Below are 20,574 nucleotides of genomic sequence, written 5' to 3'. Positions count from 1 at the left end.
CAAAACACTTACTTTAAAAGTTTCTCCGTATCTCCAATAGTTTTCACGATAGTATTAGAGGCGAAACTTTGAAGAGTAATTTGACCCTTTTAACTTGTGTCTGAGCAACTAAAAAGAAATATCTGTCCAGTATTTTTACTCGCTGTATAATCCAGTAAAATTTCATTGAAACCACCAAAAACACTTCGTGAATGTTCCTTGATACCGAAGAAGATACTTTCAATTAAATGAAATATAAAATGAAGCAATATCGGTTGCTAAAACTGCTTTTAAATCCTTTTCCGAAATAGTGTACTAAAATTAATATCATAATACTGGAAGAGTAATATTAGTTTTGAATTTATTCTCTTTATATATGTATAGCTCTTCAATAACACAATTTTCAAAATGGCACTTATACATATATTTATGGCACGATACAAAACGTATATGACTATCTAAAAAAATCAGTTTTTTATATATTTCTATTAAAAATTTAGCAATAGCTTTCACACTAAAGCTTCGCGTGGTTCAGTGTCTTCTTTCGATATCTAAAACATTCTGACAAAATATGTTCCAAGCAATTCGAGTTTTAATTTAAAATGACACACTCACAGAAATGATTGCATTGGATCCAATGCATTAAAAATTTTAAATACAATTTTAAAAAGGAATGTTCATTTCAATATTTATGAATTCATAAAAATTTGGTATCAAACACACCATAAATAATACAAAATCTCTTGCTGCATATTTAAATTCAACGTACAAAATTATGTGCATAACACGTAATATCGTGTAACGAAACACTTATTCTTCAGACCCTGTATACTTCTCACAATAACAGGTTACTATAAAAACATTTAAATCGCCGATTTATAATTCTGAATAACGCCATTTTATTTAAAGTAACTCTAGGCATAAGAACGTGGCCTTTCTCGTTACCTTGATCTCAGATTAATCCAATAAAAATTATGCACCTTGTATTTGGTAGGTCTCCAAAGTAAAAGTAACATCGAGTAACGATGTTAGACATGAACGACCACATTCTACTTATAGATTGGCATTATCCCTAGCAAGCAGCATAGCGGATGCAGTTCGAAGTCGCTATTAATCATGGTTAGCTCCTTGCATGATGCAAAACAGAGCAAGAAAAGTTTTGAACAACACGAAGCAATGCTAACGTAATTGTGCACGAGCTTCGAACGTAAATAGAATGCATAAATAGAACGAGGCGCATTGCAAATCCAGGAACAGAGGATAAAGCAAAAATCCTACAAGAAAATCGCATGTCAGATTTTCTACACGCGCATTCAGATATTTGTCATCCAGATAACTAGATTCGATAATCCACTGAGGGAAAACAAGGACACGCTTAATTGTTCTTGCGTGAATTGATAACTGCGCGTAATGAGACGTTTACATGTTCGTTACAAACGTGCTTCACGGAACGGCGGTCTGACTTTCCTCAAGAAATTTCGAGCCCTCGTCGCCTAGTTAACCAGCCGGAACACCGAGTTGATACGTCGGGCAAATTTGCTCTGAAAACGTAAACGATGGAGGCAATTGATAGGACGAGAGACCTTTCGCGGGAACGCCTGAGAACGACACGGTTGCATGTGACGCTGAAATATTTTAGAAGTACGTGAGCGAGCTCGCGTTATTAACTTGCTTCACTTGTAACGTTAAGTACCCTCGAAAATAAAAAAAAATATGAATTCTAGAGTATTTAAGAAACTGGAAAAGTTTCAATGTTCAACGTCATCATTGAGTGTAGGCGTGAGAGGACGGAGGTGATCCAATTAGTTGGACTAATTTCTTTTAACAAGGTAAAAGAGTAGTACTTGATACGTGGAATTAATATAAACAGGGAGAGGTACACGTTTACATGTTCGAGGATTTGAAACATAATTTTCCTTTTACGCGATCGAGGTGGCAGTCTGGGTAAAAAGTAAATAGAATGAGAAGATATATTGGAATAATTGTTACATAGATAATTAGTTTCTATTTTTGTGGAGTATTTTCATGAAAACGTTTTCGTTCCTAACCCTTCCATGGTAGAAGGATTTTTTTGTGCATCTTTTTTTTCAAACTAAACTTCCAATCTCATTCTAGGTGCAATAATAAGAAAAAAAATAAGTGATGATTTTCTATAACTATACAAGTTTTTTATTTTGAACTTACATCATTGATCATTACTGAATAAAGTAATGAACTGAACATTTTTACTTAAAGTTCTGCATAGACGAGTTTTAAACAAAATGTAATATATCGAAGACACTACAAGCGAACAAAAATCTCATATATTTTATAATATATTTTTACAAATCCAGTTGTTTCGAAATTATGTACTTTATACAGAAACCTCTATGTACCTTATACAGAAATGCTCTACATGTGTTCCACGTCCCAAAATGCAACAAGATCCTAAACTATATAAAACTATATTATAGAAAGCAAAATCAGGCACTTTCTACATTTTTCAAATTCTTTATCAAATCTTCTTCCTTATTACAACTAAAATCGTCAGACTTTATGTTAAAAAAGAATATTCACGTTATGAGAGAAATACAAATTTTAAGTGATCCCAATATATTCAGATGAAAGGATATTTTCAGTCGAATGCAAGGTCTTGAGACCACAAGCGTTGCTAATGACATAGCCTAATGACGTTGGTCCATTTTCTAGCAAGGTAACCATTTCTACTATGTGAGCCGCGTTTACTATTGTAGTTGACGACGAAACCTGTCAGCTAGAAATGACAAATTTCTCTAGGCATTCTGGAACAATCGCGATAATACTGCTTGGCTCCTTGAGCTTTTAGCTGCGACCTTTCCGTGAAACTCCTTGGCGAGTTGCCGTCAATAGAGGTGACCTAAGAAGAAGAGAAAATAGTTTTGAATAACTGATGAAATTACGATATCTTAAAGGCTAACAAGAATTTTAGAATATCATATGGAAAGCAGGTACTATCTGTTTTATAAAATTTTAATTCTAATTCATGTAATAAAATAAAAAATTCTCTTTCCTTGAATAGTATATATAAGTTAATGGTGAATTAATTACAATTTCTAACTTCGAGTTTGTTAAATGCATTCGGAAATTATTTCAAGTATTGAAGAACAAAACAATGGTGAAAGTTTAATTTATAGTCTGTGGGTAGTGGATACTAATTAGATATTTCAATGCACAATATATTCGTGTACTAACGACCTAACGATCTTAACAATTAGATTTGCATAACATCGTGGTTAGGGATATGTGTATGTGGCAAAGCGTAACCAAGCATCAGCAATGATAAGAGCAATTATCCTGTAGTAGCAATTAGGGACCATTTCAGTTGTTTGAATTAGTTGTAGTACGTTTAATTGTAAGGTATTACTAATTGCAGTCAGAAAATTACTTTAAACTTTGAATTAAAATAAATCTTTTCTGTATTTTTTTTCATTCGCTTTTTAGTGCAATATACAGTAAATTGTAAAAATTTAACAAAAGATACACCTCAATTAAGTCAGGAAAATACGTATGTGTATCAAAATAACGATTTCCATTCCAAAAATTGCACTTAAAAGATATATATTTTTAAGTACGTCCACTTGGAACGGTTATAAATTTTTTCAATTTTTCTTTTCGGAAAAATAAAGTACATACCTACACAAAATCCATGAAAGGTAATGTTAATATCATCGGTTACTATTTAGAAGAAGAAATATCTCTTCGAGTAGCATTGTGTAATGTTCTTAAAGATTACACATTTCAATTGTAGGAATGATCTTATTTAAACAAGTTTTATAAACAAATGAGATTCGAAAAGAAAACCCTTCAGAATTCTAGGACTCGATAATATCAAAAATTAAGTATAATCGAAAATGGTAAAAATCACAATTTTCATGCGATTTGACAGCTGACAGCTTTTAGAACACTATTAAAAAAAACTCAAGTTCAGACCTTAATTTAGATCTAAAATATAGAAATTACATTTACAGAAAGAAGAAAAGACATTAAAATAATTTTTTTCTTGAAAATAATGGGTCAAAGAGACACAAATCCCTAAAACTGGATCTACACTACATAACGTAATACATTTGTTATATACATATAACAGTGTTATAAAACTTGCTAGAAAAACAAAACAAAACATATTACATAACATTGTTATTAAGCAAAATAAATGTTATATAACATTGATTTGTAATTTGGACGTAAACCATACTTTTATGCCTTACAATATGGCGTTTTATATCATGTAGGGTAGACCCATTTTAATAAGTCAAAAGAAACGTTATAGAAATATGTTACATAACAAAATTACAAAGTTATACAACAATGTTTTGTTACATTCAGGTTGTCTTCTGCGCACCTTGCTCACTAATATCCTTTATCGATTTTCGATTATCACCGAAGATAGTACTAAAGCGAAAAACTTGAAACGCCAATATCTCGAGCATAAAAACATGTGACTTATTGTTAGGTCATTTTACCTCACTATCACAGAGTCACAGATATAATTACCTGCCACAAATCTCGCATCTGTACACTGTCGCTGACGAAACAACTCATCCATATCTCAACGTATATTCAGCTTGACATAACACCAGGTCTAATTAGTCCCCTCTGTGTCTGTTCCAGGTGACGTTCGAAACGCCCGTATGACGGTCGCTCGACGGGGAGGGCCCAGCCAGCGTGCCTCTGCTTTCTCTGTCACCGTAGCGTTACGCCTAGCCCCGTCGAGATCTCACCAAACCGAACCAGCTTCCAGGGTTCACCCTCTGAAGCTCGTCGCCGCGTAGCCCGGCTACCAAGTCGCACGGCCTATCAGCCGACAGAGCAACGTGCCAGCGCGTGACGCCCACAGAACGCAAAGAACCGGGACTCGCGCATAGTGACAGTGCTCTGCCAGCCAAGGATGCCTCGGCCACGGCCAGAAAGGACCGAATCTCGGTCGATCGGCGGCGAGACGCACGACGACCCAGACACATGTTCATATCCCGCTAGAGCAACGCCTTACACGCAGCCCGCGTAAGTGATACGTGCGCGTGCCGAGTCAGCGTGGTGTGTTCGCGATTGATCGCAGTGAAGGGAAAGTGCACGGTGTCCCCGAACGACGAGTGTCCTAAGGAAAGTGTTCCCCTGTTCTTCCTCCTCAGCGCCTCGTCGTCACCGCGGAACGTGGGCGAAAGGGAACGTTGGCTGGCGTGTCCTCGCCATGGAGCCGACTAACTCTCGGAAGTCTCGCGAGGGAAAACTAGGACGAAGGGGACGGGAGTTCTTGGCGGAGATGAGAGAACCGCAGGCTCCTCGTAACGCGAGTTCTACGTTCGATTCTTGGAACATCGAATCCCCCTTTTCGAGTCTGGAGCGAAGGACGAGGAAGGATAAGGGAGTCGTGGCGCGCGGAAATGGGAGGGGGTGATTTTGCGTATACAGTAGTGGTCTGATTGAAGTCGGCTTACTCGATCGATGTCGATCGAGGGAGACACCGAGGTTTTTATGACCCTTAATTAGTCTTGAGCAAACCACTCGAACGTACTGAGAGGGTTCTATGACGATAGAATCATAACAACGAAAATAGGAGCAGGCTACCCTGTAGGGGAAAGATCAATTTCTATGTTTCGACGTAAGTTCGACGTTAGTTCGACGTAAACGTGTCATGGTTTGACTCTGTGGGTTATTTGGTGAAATATTATACTAAATGGAATATGCTTTGGATCCTGTTTTTAATTATATTAGCTACTATGGAAAAATTGTTTTCTTTAAAGCAGCCTAATTTATATGAAATTAGGTATCATTTTAATCAAGAAAACATTAGATAGGAATCTGTTTATATCTCTGTTCACATACTCACGCTGTAAGGCTATTTAGACTAATCGTAAGAAACTTGAATTTTTCGTTAAGTCATAAATCAGTATACAGGAGAATCTCAATACCCGTATTTTTCGGAGTCACAAATGCAAATTTTGCACGCAAAAATTATTTTCTGATTTGCATTAAAATTTCTACATTTTTTCATTTGATCTTTCTAAAAACAATGCTAATAGACTTTTAATACTCTACAAATCAACATAATGTCAAACACAGTGTAATGCATATTGTTTTCAGTTTATATGGGGTGTTCCACGATAGGTGACAGAAATTTTAGAGGATGATTCTATGTACTAAAATAAGAGAATAATTAAAAGCAGATGACGTTGCGCTTTAGATTTCGTTTCCAAGTTATTAATTGTTCAAAAAACGTCTAAACTACGCGTAAAGCGTATCTGACTGGAGACTTATTCTACTGACTTCGCTGTGTCTGCTAAGACTAATGCACGGTGACAGTAGAATAAGTAGATTAACAATACAAATGAACTTTTGTCCGTCAAAGTAAACAAATAAATAAATAAATAATAACTCTGAAACGAAGCTCTAAACGCATTCACGTCACTTGATTTTCGTTCTATTTTGACATGTAGAATCACCTCTTAAAATTCCTGGCACCTGTTGTTGCACACCCCCTATAAATATTGCTTTATATTTGGAAAAACACAGTTATGCTGGATCTCCTATATGATAATTAATGACTTTACAAAACATTTAAATTTCTTATTCTACATCATATCATTATTAGAGTAATATTAGCAGATTGTTAATATTCTCATGATTAAAATGATACCAAATTTCTCAAAATTTTAAGTATTCTTAAGACAATAATTTTCAAATTGTAGAAATCACTTCTCCAGTGATATTCTTGCAAAAAGTCTAAATTACTACCCCTGGCGGAAAGTTTTCGATCAAACGTAACAATACCAAGTTATTCAAAAATATTGTAGTTTTTAACATGGAAAATGTTACCGTATGAATATAAAACATGGGAATATTAGATGGGTTTGGTACGACAGTATTTTACATTTTTAAAAATTACAATATTTTCGTATCGCTGCGTTTGATCGAAAATTTTTTTCCAGGGGTAGTGTACCACGTTTAGTATCATTTTCATCAGAAAAACACACGGAATCTATTAGCGTTACTTTTATAAATATCTGATGATATATGCAAAAGTTTGAATTTTCGTTACTGGATATCAATTCTAGACCTTCGTGGCTATGGTTCTATTGTTCTCCAGAGTTGAATTCCTTCTAGCAAGAACCTCTGACTCCTAAGTAAGCAAAAAGGGGTGACAGGAATGGTGCATCGATCTCGATCGAGAAAAGAAGCCAACTTCGATCCAGTACTGTAATTCGCTGAGAATATCACCGAAACGCTTTCCCGCGATTGAAGCGAAGGAAGCTTCTTCCGTTTTGATTTCCGCGAGTGACCGACGCTCGCGGTATCGACGCTTCCTCCTCTTTCCTCCTTCCACTCGCGACGTTTCGTCGTTCGTTCACGCGAGTGACATCCGAGCTCTGGGGGCCGATGGATCGCGTGAAATCGTGAGTAAACGCACACTCGAAACGACGCGTTGTGATTTTTGTTTACGATTCGCATAGGGCAGACAGCGAACACAGGGAAAACGTTCTTACATGACAGTTTGAATAGATTATATTGTATACTTTCGACGAGCCACTGTGTACACACTCTTACATCGACTGTGATTATAACGGATATAATTGTTAAGTCTTTCAGAGAAATTGCTGATTACATACGCGTACAGAAACGCAGCTTAAAGCGAATCGACGACTACGAGACGATGGAGGTCCTCGTGTTTGGTAAGTTCAGACGTTTGCGTTCAAAAGAAGGAATAGAGAACAATATTTTTCGCAAAAGAATGTGAACTGATTTTCTATGATAACATAGTACTCGACGAAACAGAATTCGATTGATCTGAGTAAAATGTAATCTTGTGTTCCATTATTGCAGATATACTATAAATTAAAGATACTTATTTAATTTATGAAACTGCCTTTTTATACGCTTGTTTTATGTTCATACTTTAGAATTGGAAGTATTAAAAAAAGTAAATTTTGATGAATTAAGACAACGTAAGGTTTCTATTTTGTTCAAAATTCAACTCTTTTGATTAATAATAGTTTGATTAAAATTTGGTTTTATTATTTTCAGTTTTTCTTTATCTAAACATTACGATTATATAAAAATTGTATGAAACTTTCCATAAAACGCCAAGTTTGTTGTTTCTTCGCGAGCACATGTCTTAACATATGAGACGACTAAGTAGCAAAGTTCCGTATGCACGCAGACGCGAATAAATAACCATCTGGGATCTAAAAAATCCCTTAAGATTCCATATATACTTTAAATATGAAAATATTGTCTTGCAACAGCTTCAATTTTACATTTTGCATTATTCTTTCTGTTTGACACATTTTAATTTATAATATTTCATAGAAGAAAAATATTAAATGCTTTATTTTGTAATATTCAGCAATGAAAAATAATTATTTCATTTATGTGCCTAGCTTTGATGAATTATTAAACAAATTGTATTTAAACACACTGGAACAGAAAATTTCATTTTATTACACTCAAGCGAAATTAATCGTTGACACTGCATATTTCAACCTATATGGATAAGTATTTTACAAACACTGGTATTATTTACACTGATAAACATGTTATTTACCAAGCAGTATAATAATTTTTCCTGAATTTCAACCAACAAGAACAATCGTTTCTCAAAAAATGAAATTACACGGACTCCATTAAATAAATAATTAAATCGAGAAAATAATTTAGCACTAATAACAAAGCTTATTTCTCGAGTTACAAAGAACGGTTCTTCCTTGAAAAGGGACAACACTTTCGACGAATCACCTGATCAAAATCTCGTCAATTTGGACGTCTGTAAAGCAATTACCAGCCACGAGGGTTCTCCTTGGAAGAAAGTACACTTTCGAAGACAAGCAAATAAAAGGGAAAGCGTAACAATGTGATATACCCAGAACGCAACAGAGAATTTCAGATTACAGGTAAACCGGAAACAGTTACACCCGCACCCGAAGACGAACGAAACGAACACAAAAGCGCGTGGCCACACGAACACAAGATACAACAGAGAGCAAAGACGGGGGGGAGAAAACCTAGAGCGAAGGTAAATGGAACACGAACGAATAAATAAGTAAGTAAGGAAAGTACGCGAGAAAAGAGTAAACGACGAAAGAAAGCGTAAATTCCGAACGTAACGCAATAAGTGCTTCGTTTAAATTAAATTTAAAAAGAAACCTGCAATAAAGTGCTTCGAAAGAAATGTAGTTGATTACGAAAGGGTTAAAGAGCAAAAGTTATTATTAAGGCGAACTAAAGTTTAACTAATTAACGTCGCATCGCGAGTTATAAATAGGAATATACACGTAGCAGGGAGGAGGCGATTAAACAGACAAACAAAAACAAAAAAATGATAAACAAAACAATGTGTGTTTGTATGTTTCTATGTTTATATAATCCCCGCGTGTGAGAGCGAGGCTGTAGAAGATCTAGAAGACGCACAAACGATCGTAACGACTGCGAAAATGAAATCTCGAAAAATGAAAAAAATATATATATATATATTGGAGGGAGAAGGGAAGTTAGAGTGAAGGAGCGTGCGATCGCAGGGAACCGTGACGCGACGCTGGAAAACCGGAAAAGGAAGATCCGGAAGCAGGTACGTGTTTAATATAATAACGATCCGCGAGCCGTGACGTTGAGTTGCAAACGCGTTGTGTTGTGCTGACAGAGATTGTAACGAGTGTAGTTGTAGATGTCGGGTCACGCGTGTCGGAAAATACATTTCGAACCTGGGAAAATTAAATTGCAACAAGATCGTTTTTTTTGTTTTTTAATTGGAACGAAAAGTTAATCACCACTGCCGCGAAAGATCGTACACGAAGAAGGATGTGCGTTAACTAACAGAAAAAGATTCAGTTTTGTCACATGAGTTACTATGTTTAGGTGACTTCTGCAGTAGTTTTTTTATTGTATTCAAACGAATTTTCGATTTTTTTTTTTTTTTTTTTTTTTGTATGTGACGTAGACTTTAACTCGTACAAGTTTTAACAGTTACAGTTATATGTCCTTATGCCTTGTAAAAGACGTGTATAATAATCTAGACAAGTGTACAGTATTTTTTCGTTATAAGTGTGTTGCTATAGTCGTTACAACTCGAAATTATTTAGAATTGACGAGTTTCTACTTCTTAGTGATGCATACTTTTATTAAAGTACCAATGCATAAACTAACTTGTGAAGCGTCTCACTCGCGATAAACTATCAATCAGAGTTAATAACGAGTTAGTAACGAGAAAATACTGTAATTATCAATTTTGTTTAATGCTTTAAATCTAGTATATCTCTCTTAAAAATTCAACAATATATTGGTCAGTTAGTTTAACTTATTTAGTCCTTATAAATCAACCTGCATAATTTAGTTATCTATATTCGTTTAAGACTTGTTATGAATAAAAAACTAGAATGCCCAAAATATTTCAATTTTAAAGTGTTAAGTACGATTTCTAAGCAAAATGCTAATATTGAAACGCTATAAATAATAGAAAAACTGTTTAGTTGCATATTTGAATTTAGCAAGAAAAATTACCTACGTATACAACACTCCCTAGAGCTCATGTGACAAAACTTCATTTCCAGCGTTACTTAATATGTATTCGTATTCAGAATGTCCCTATATAATAACCTAGTAATATAACTGAGAGGGCGGTTCTGCTAGAAAATGTAAGATGAAAATGTATGGCTGTGTTTGCTGATATAAAACCTTGTTTTCGAGCAGAATAACTTTAAATATTTCTGAAACACGCATTTTACCTCGTTTGCAACTAATTCTTCCTGCAGTTATAAACAGTGACATTGGTATTGTATTATCATTTAATTTTTATTCATGAAGTAAATATATTATTACAGTATTAGTTACCTATGTTATAAGTTTAAAACGAACCTATTTTTCTAAATTATTTAGAGTCTAATACAATACATCTCTCTACGCTTATCGCATAATTGAAAGTTATACATGATCGTAAATTTCAGAACTATACATAACTGCAATAAAATTCTTCTTTCATTTGCATCTTCATCGTCTAAAAGCTATTAGGTATTGCTCCTGGTTATACACTTTCAGGTAAATACTTAGACGATAACGGTAAAAATGCTGGTGAATTGATTAGAATTATACGTAATCGATGAAAATTCATTTTCTGAAGAAAATATTATTATTATTTAAATCCTTCCTTAAAAAGACGAAGAAGGAGTACATCATCAGTAGTATATCAATTCAAGGTTGTTAATATCATTATATCGCTTTTAATATTTCGTTATGCAGGACTTGCCAAAAAAATCTTCATCCATCATATAATAATGAATAACTGTTTAGTAGAATATCTTGTTCATGAACTGGCATGTACTTCTCATAGATTGCTTTTCAGACTAATACGAAACACCGTTAATGAGAGACATTATTCCAGTGTTTAGTGCAAAAATTTGTCATCCTCAATTATATTGTTAAAATAAAGATATTAGAGGAACATATTTTTCAGCAATGATAAATCTAATAGGAAAAGCTCGTAAAAAATAACTGTTTTAAATATTCCACTTCAATTTACTTCCGCTAAGTGATATTGAAAAGTCTTTTATATTCATAAAATTTGAGAGTGATAATTAATTTTTTAAATATAACATAAAATAATCTAAAACGCATAGTTTTGAAAAAAAGTGTTTAGCTCTGCTTGAAATTTAAACACTGATATAAAGTATCGTGATATCTATGGATTTTTGTTTTAATGTCTCTGTTCATTTTTGTTCTCTTCCTACCCTTCTTTTACTTCTTTTGTAATAGGGTTTATTATGTGTATTATAATAATACTTCTATGGATTTACTGTAATTATATTATACTTTTCATTTACTACATTTGTAGCTTTCTGCATTTCTGAATAGTCTTGTTTATCCATTCGAATTTCAAAATGTTTCACAGTAAAAAAAGTAAGGAAATTTAATCTTTCAAACAAAAATATTTTTTGAGTGAGATGATTACAATCTTTAAAACAAATTACATTTTTTCAAAAACATATTTTGTTTGTAACATATGTATCTAATATTTCTAAGACCATATTGCTCTTGACAACTAAACTCGCAAAAGAGAATATTGAATCTTGTATTTATCATTTTATTTATTTTCCATGTTTCACAATACATTTAAAAAAAGAAGAAACGGTCACTGAATACATCGACAATGTCCCATTAACTTAAATACACGTAGTGAAGATTTGCGCATACAAAGGCCTCTCAGAGCTTCAGATTGTAGATTGCTTTTCATTCTTACGCTACCATGTACATTCAATATTTAATCGCGTAACAAAACCATAGAGTTCTCGGTCAATTGTGACCAATTTGAGTCACTATCGAGAGCATAGAATCGTAATGTACAGTTTCTATGACAATACATAAGTGGTAGAGACCTCAAAAATCCAATTCTCACCGCCTCTATTGTTACACAATGGTGGAAATATATACATATTGATGGGCTTATATTTTTGTATATGTATAGTAAGTGAATTGTATAATAATATTGATAGTATTGTACATAAAAAACAGTATTACTTATCATGGTAATTCAAACACTGAAATTTTCACGTCGCGCTAGGTGAATATTTGATATCTTGATTATCTCGAATATTCATCATATAAATAGCTACTCCTATATATTGCACTTCTAATTGAATCATGCTGTTCAAATTATTTTACCAATAACAGCTCTTTGACTGGTTTTGTATTATATTTGCCATCATAATTTCAAATACATATTTTGAAAACGTTTGAGTTTCTCAAAATCCTATAAATCTAAACATTTTGAAAATTAGAACAAACAACGTAAATAGTTTATTAAATAGCTATACTGGAAATGAAAATTAATTTTTCAGTACAATTAATTTTCGATTCACTTCTTAAATATTGATAGTGGAAGTGGTTATTCTAAATATACAACTTATTCAACTATCACTGTTGAACAAGTAAATTGAAAATTAATTGTTTTGAAAAATTAATTTTCATTTCAAGTATAGCTATTTAATAAACTATTTACGTTGTTTTATTACTTCATAAGAGTGGAAACAAGTAACACTCATAAACAACTTCTATACATAATACATAAATAATCGAAATAAAAAATAAACTTTCTTTTTACTACATTAAATAATCGAAATAAAAAACAAACTTTCTTTTTCCTAATTCAGAAATAGATTTTATATTCATCAAAAATTACCAGATAGCTAAATTTACTATTGTAAATATAATATGAATCAACACACTCGTATCGGATTGAACAACTCATGTTTAAATCAGAAAGTATGAAATCATATTTCATAAAACATTGTCAGCTTCTTCCTCTTACGTAGGAAAAACTAACAGGCTCAATTCTGCTGGGACAAACACTCAACAAGTGAGACATTATTTCGAGAGTAGAATTCGTGTCACCGACACTTCTCCCTAGCGATTCGCTGCAAACGATTCACTCTATTATATCGAATAATGCCAGTCGAAGAGTTAATATTGGCTATAAGTAAGCCAGACAGTCTGTAACGCTAAGTCAGTAATAGCGAACTGTACTAGTCAGATGCAACTTCCTAACTCTGCCCGAAGCCATGTTCGCATACGTGCAACATACTAAACGTCGAGCACATTTAAAGGATTTAGAAGGGATTGCTTTGTATAAGTAGAATGCACCAAAGCATGTCTTGAATGTATTCTACGTGGTTTATGTTAATGTAACTTGGAATTAAAATATTTTGTTTCATTATGTTCGTTAGAAATCCGAAAGAGCCAATATTATAAAATTTATATTGATAAATGGGAAATCATAACCTCAAAATGTTTTCTCCATCTTCACTCTGAAATGACGATTTAATATTATCTTTATAAAACTTTTGAATCGTTGTTTTCATTTTAGGACAAATTAGAAAAATGTCTATTAAATTTAAGGTGGAAAATGGAGCTGCGATATGATTCTTAGATAAAAACATTTTATATGTATCTTTTGTATAATAAGAAAAAGTACATTTGTGTTATATTTAATGTACACGACGAAAATTTACTTGTTACAATCACTTTAAAGTGTAAACATGATTTGCTATCATTTAGTCTTCTAACACTTCATGCTATCATCAAATCAAACAAATACTCACAAATGGAAGGGTATTCTCTTAATATTTCACATATCAACTACTAGCAATATCATTATCATTATATAGACCACAATCTGTAAAACCGTGGAAACTAACAATGAGTAAAAGTTTATCGACCAGCTTTAGCAATAAAAAATTATAAAAGCCTCTTATAAATCAAGTTTTCAATAATTCAGTACATTTCATCTTCTGTTGCAGTACCAAGTCATTTTATCACGCGCAATAAGAGTCAAAAGAAAGTTTAAATTTAAAGAAATTTAAAAAACTCATAATTTCAAGAAAGTGAACTGTATTTACCCTATCTCTTGCAAGCGACAGAAACCTAAAGAAACCTGTACAATAAATTACTAATTAACATCAATGCAACAAATAAGGTAAAGAACGAAACTCATTCTTATGCTCTCAAGAATACCAATTTCAAACTTTCTTTTGACCATAAGTATAATTAATGCACATTCAAAGAGCTTACAACTATTTACAGTGATACTCAAACTACATATTGTACGCCTCAAGATAATATCATAAGTTCGTAGAAGGAACACACATACTGTACAGATTTGGTAAGGTTGCTATATGGTTACTGTAAATAAGACCGTCTGACTTCACATGCGCTTTCAGACTTAGCATATTATTAGCCAAAGTGGTAACTACTAATTCAATCGACGTATCCCCTATATACGAAAAACTACCTACTACATCATCATATGTCTCAGGTGCAACTTTACCAGCCCTGCATAGTACCTACACCCGAAACAAAAAGCAAAATAAACATTTCTTCAGCTTCGTTAGGTTCAAAACTCTTTAAAATACATCCATTTTAACGAGGCAATATTCAAGGAATATCGCGTGAACGTCTTCTTTTGATCGCGCATCGTTTCCAGCACAAGAAACTAACGATCCCCTTTTCGTTACGCGAATATCGAAAGCTTCAACGGCCGAAACCGCGCCGTCGATTATGATCCGCGTAATGAGGGACGACGTGGAACACGCGTTAGACCTGTCTCCGTGCATCTCAGAATTCGTCGATATTGGCATGTAACCAGCTAAGCGGCAGATATCTGGCTTGATTTTAGGTCGAGTTATTTACATATGAATGAATACCGTGTACCAAATGCATTTGCCAAACATTTTTTCCTGCCCGCCCGCGCGCTCGATATTTTCGACATCTGCAGAACGATCGTGGAACGAGTCGCGCGTCACGGGAACGCGAATACGCTTGTCGTCCGCGGCTAGTGATTCATAGGACGCGCGCGGAAGCGTTAATTGTTTAACCGATAATACTGTTTCCGCGCAATACGCGCAGAACGCAATTATCGCCTGAAATTGCCAGAGTTTTTGGTACGTCCTCTGCCCTCATTTGGCGAATCGCCGAGACGAGATGCACACACGAAACCGTCGAATCGAATCGGCGAGTTGGGGAACAGTACGAGTCCAAAATTTGCCATTTTCGAATAATCTGAAAAATGTTATTTTTAAACTTGCGCTGCTGTTCAACGCGATGACTCGATTATGTGCTGCTTTTTATTGCGTTTGATATATTGCCGTATTTTCTTGAGAATGTAATTGTTCTTTAGATATACTCTTTGTGTTTGATAACAGTAAAACTACGATTGATTGTAATAGTTTATGCAAATGATTAACAAAATTAGGCTTAGTTTAATTCGTGGGTGAATTTAAAAAGACTCAAACTTATGAAAATTAATACTATGATCTGATTAATGTTATCAGTTCGGAAAAAACTTTGTATGTTTTTTGTTTTTCAATTTTCATTAAAACTTTCTTATTAACAATTTAACGTCTCGTAATTTATTTTTCGATAAAGTAATACGGTCTTATATTACTATCTGAATTTCTTTTTATTATGTTCTGACTTAATTTAAAGAAAATAAAAAAGTTAAGCATGCTATAAATTATATTTATAGCATAATTATTTTTTAATACTGCGAGATCGTGAGTTGACAAACTGTGTGCGTAATTAGAATATAAATTCTATAATCAGATCAGGGCCTGTAATTGAATTCCACTATTCTTATTTTGTAAAGACAAATTTTGCAAGAAATTAAGCATTGCTATACACTACAACTTAATCAAACACGAGAATTAATCTCCTTTTGCAAAATGACTATATCAATCTCAATTAAGTATGATAAAAAGACATCGATAATGCGTATCAAGTGATAGACTTTAGGTTGTCTTTTGTGTACTTGCTTACAGACATCCCTTATCGATTTTCTATTATCACTGCCTCCCGCGATGAATATTCCTAAAGGGATTGACGTGAATCGATGGAAGTGGTTACAGAAAGCGATGACAAGTGGTTAAAAGGGTTTTATGTAGAAACAGACTCTCGAGTAGCAACTCCACAGGAAATTTCCTGTGAAAATCTAGATTTATTTTTAGGATCGTGTCTTTCAAAGGTTCAAAAGAAGCGTTAAAAGCATTTTAATACATTTTTCATAAATGGCTTCGTCTAGTGCTCGCATTATGCTTTATCATAGAATAGCGAATAAAGTGCTGCATGAATCCTATTAAATAAAGAATGCTTTACTAGAATACATGTGAGCAGATTTCTGATGTAAAAATTCATCGAAATTGTAAAATAAGTCTTTTTTGTTTCCTCGGTAAAAATACTTTGATATTTGGTCAAATACACAGGTACATAGTACGCCTGGTCTTGTCTGATTACATACGAGTGTACATCTACTTGCGTCTTATTGCAACCTAGATAATTTATAATAGTTTCTGGTTATTTCACTACATCAATGTACATACTCTTTATTACTGTCTCATCATCATCATTATCATATCGTAGTTAGATACTAATAATTAAAAATAAATCTAGAGCTAATATTATGCCGCCAGTGTCTAAATTAATTTTGTAGAATATTTAGTAATTCACAAGTTGTCACCTATAGAAAAATACGACTGTCTACCAATACTTCGATATATCTTTGTACAAAGAATTAGCTCATAAGTATTTATATCATCGTTATTTCACCACTCCATACAAGAATCTCATATTCTTTTGTATTATTCTTTTCAAATTTAATTTTTTGTTGTACTCCAGCGTTATGCATAGAAGATTTTTGGTTCCATCTATGAGGAGGAAAAATATAACATAAAAATTTCTGAAATGAAACTGATGATTTGTGTATGCAATTAAAAGTTTTTATTACTTTATATATATAAATCTTAGTTTAAACAATATTTAACATGCAAAGCTACATAAGAATATAATACGCTGATACGTAACTTCTGTCATGTATTATGCTTACAAATTGTGGCTGACAACATACAAACCGCTTTTCCTAGTTTTCTTCTTTCCTGCAATGCTGTAGTAGTATTAGTCAATCCCATATGCTTCTATCTTGTTATGTCACTTCATACGCACACTGTTTTGAAAACTGATTTTAAGAAGTAGCCAGATACCAGAAATGTTTACAAGAATATAAAAATTGAAACCGTTTTTCTACATAACACAAAAGTGTTATTTGTATAGTGATCTTAAAAACCTACAATAATTAAAATATTTTTTACTATTTTATTTACTATTCTTCAAACATTTTTTACGCATTTTTTATCTTCCCAGTTTAGAGTAATTTTCATACACATACTCTAATTGATAAATCTGATAATTGTTGTTTGTATTTGTCACAGATCTTTTACACTATTTTTGAAAATTTAAATTTTATCCTCTTGTCCACATAAATTAGTCTCTTTTAACTTTGCTTAATACATTTTTACGTTCTCTTAGACTTAAAACGCGACATTTCAATTGATAGCAACAAGAGGCATTAAACGCTTCACTCGTAAGGAATTATTTTTTATTTTGTTCTAACTATAACAAAGTTGAGGAAATGAAACGTCATAAGTACTTCAAGGACATTCGTTCTAATTGCAATTCCTTGAAGTAGCAAATTTAATAGGCACTTCTTATTGAAACATTATACCTACATACTTAAAACACAGTGCAGATCATTTTCAAGTCAGAAACACACCAAAGAAGTAATAAATACTTAAATACTATATGCATTCTATGAGAATTATTTTTAATTGTTACAATTATTAAACAAAATTACAAAATTCAGTTCATGCAAACAAATACGATTATTTTTAGAGAAACGAATAAATTCAATCAGAAAAAATCAATTTATCGTATGAACGAAATTTACTTGATATGTAAACGAAGTAATTAAAATTATTGTCTTCCATATATTATCAACAAAATAAACCGCGATACAGCTACAAAACAGATACGAAAAGGCATTTGCTTTAATCGAATTGTATTTTCCGACGAATCGCGTTGCCTCGAGGAATGAATGAAAACCCCAAGCATGTCTTCATCGACATTGCATTTCGCGTTATCGAGAGAATCGTCAGCGGAAATCGAAGAATCAGGGGCTGAGCATAAGCGTGAGAAGTCGAGAATCCGCACAAACGAACGAATGAACGAACGAACGAACGAAAAGCGATACAAAACGATGTGAATGGCGAAAACAGCACTGTATATTATTATAATTATTTATTATTACGATATGTTCGTTGACTATTATGTTAGAAATAAAAACTACATTGAGAAGCTGCTTGGAGGAATCTCTGACCCACGAATCCATAAATTCTTATTTCTTCTTCGAAAGTGTCCTTCCTTTCTCCTCTTCTCTACACCCATCCACCTCCTTCCCTTGATGCGATACTTCATCCCTCTTACTCCTTATCTCTTCGCCCTCTGAACTTTCCATTCTACATGCTTCGAAGAACAACGAAATGGGAGCGCTGAGGGCCCTCGAAACGGAACTAAAGCGGAATAAGTGGCGTTGGTGGGAGGTCCCCTGCTTCGAAACAATATTTGCTTTTTTTTTCACCCGGTCCAGTCGTTCCCAGAATGATTCTCCGAGTGTTTCGAGTGCACGATCGCCGGTATTAAATTGAAGACGTCGGAGGTGACAGTAATACGAGACGCCTCGTGCGAATAAATAAGAGAGGACTGTGCTGAAGTTGGGGGAGAAAATTTGAAGAAGAAGAATCGATACGGTGAAGATACTTTTCTAAGAAACCGCTAGAACCGAACTGGTTCTCCTTTCTCTGACTTTTTTCTATGGAATTATGATTTCTTTAAGTTTGGTTATTGAATGTAGCTAAATATGGGATAAAAAATAGTATTTGGAATAATTAAGCATTTTGGATTAGCTTATTTCTGGCTTGGATGAAGTGTATTTTGTGGGAAGACCAAATAAATTACTTGGGAATCTTTCATTTTAGTGTTGTTTGTGCAAGGGTACAGTCTGTTGGAACTTCTCTCTAAAGAGTTCGTAGAATTATAAATTATTTGCGAGGTTTACAAGATACAAAAAGTAAGTGGTTTACAATGAGACGAATTATGTACAATTGAAAAATAAAACATTAGCCTGACAAATGTGCTAAAAATCAAATTAATTTATATGATCGTATACACTATACAGTATTAACTAATATCTTTTTTATAATTAAGTTACATTGAGATAAAAAATGAAGTTGAATTGTGTAATTACATGATGAAGGTCATAATATCATAGATCATGGAGGTATCCTGACCTCAGCTGTCATGTCGTGATGACAAGAATATACAGTCCCATTTAAAAAGACATCAATAGCCTTGAGACCTTGGAAAAAATTTTCCTGCCCGTTATAATATTTGCTTTTTCGAGCCAAACAATGTTTTCCTCTACCATTTTCTCCTATCATAAAAAATAAGAGAGATATTTAAGGTGCTCAAAAGTTAGGTCGGACCTTGTATAAAATAAATCAGATTTATTATTTAAAGTTGTAGGACACAATGATACGGAAAACAATAACAGTAAATTATAAACCTTTCTACCTTCTCTTAAAATCTTTAAATCAATGCTAAAAAGCAAGTAGGTACATTATAGTTTCAATATCGCACATTAACATACATTTTGAAATAAATTTTCCAGTAGAAGTGCCAGACTCCAGTAGAGGATCACTCCCATCCAGGTATCGTAGGAAAAAAATTAATATATATAATCATATAATTACCTATAAAAGCATCGATAATATTGTAATTAATACAATAGCATTGATCATTTTAGTTAATCATTTTAATTAAAAGATTAATATATGTATGTATATAATCATATAATTACCTATAGAAGCATCGATAATATTGTAATTAATACAATAGCATTGATCATTTTAGTTAATCATTTTAATTGTACCTGACGTTAAGCGTTGTATATTACTTGTTTGATTACACATATTTATAATACGAATGCAATTACTCAATCATCAATTCACAGGATCTAAACATATTATATTACATTTATTAATTGAAAAGAGTTGAGCTTATTTTGTATGCTTCGAATATTGCTACTGGTTCAATAAAGCAATAACGCTCTTGATTATATTACATACCAGGAATTTAATAGTAATAACATTCTACGGACTTATACGGTTAAGAATAAACTGAAATTCGTAGTGTCTAAAAAAATACTAAAATAGCTTA

General features: G+C 33.2%; 1 protein-coding gene and 1 long non-coding RNA gene across 2 annotated transcripts in view; one reads left to right on the top strand and one right to left on the bottom strand.

Moving 5' to 3' along the window:
- The window catches only part of LOC143179130 (popeye domain-containing protein 1-like), a 98,171-nt gene extending 93,423 nt beyond the window's left edge, over positions 1 to 4,748 (top strand). The window contains exon 6 of the mRNA XM_076378191.1: positions 4,609 to 4,748. Within this exon, the coding sequence (XP_076234306.1) occupies positions 4,609 to 4,632 (24 nt within the window). The 3' untranslated portion in view covers positions 4,633 to 4,748. The remainder of the gene's footprint in view (positions 1 to 4,608) is intronic.
- On the bottom strand, positions 2,475 to 4,600 carry LOC143179138 (uncharacterized). The gene is made up of 2 exons (XR_013001899.1): positions 4,492 to 4,600; positions 2,475 to 2,854 (listed from the first exon to the last, which is right to left on the bottom strand). It is a non-coding gene; the product is annotated as an uncharacterized LOC143179138 (long non-coding RNA).
- Positions 4,749 to 20,574: the final 15,826 nt, after the last annotated feature.

This window comes from Calliopsis andreniformis, chromosome 1, assembly GCF_051401765.1.
Source record: "Calliopsis andreniformis isolate RMS-2024a chromosome 1, iyCalAndr_principal, whole genome shotgun sequence".
NCBI lineage: Eukaryota > Metazoa > Arthropoda > Insecta > Hymenoptera > Andrenidae > Calliopsis > Calliopsis andreniformis.
The sequence above is the reverse complement of the archived record's forward strand: the minus strand, read 5'-3'. Positions and strand labels throughout refer to the sequence as shown.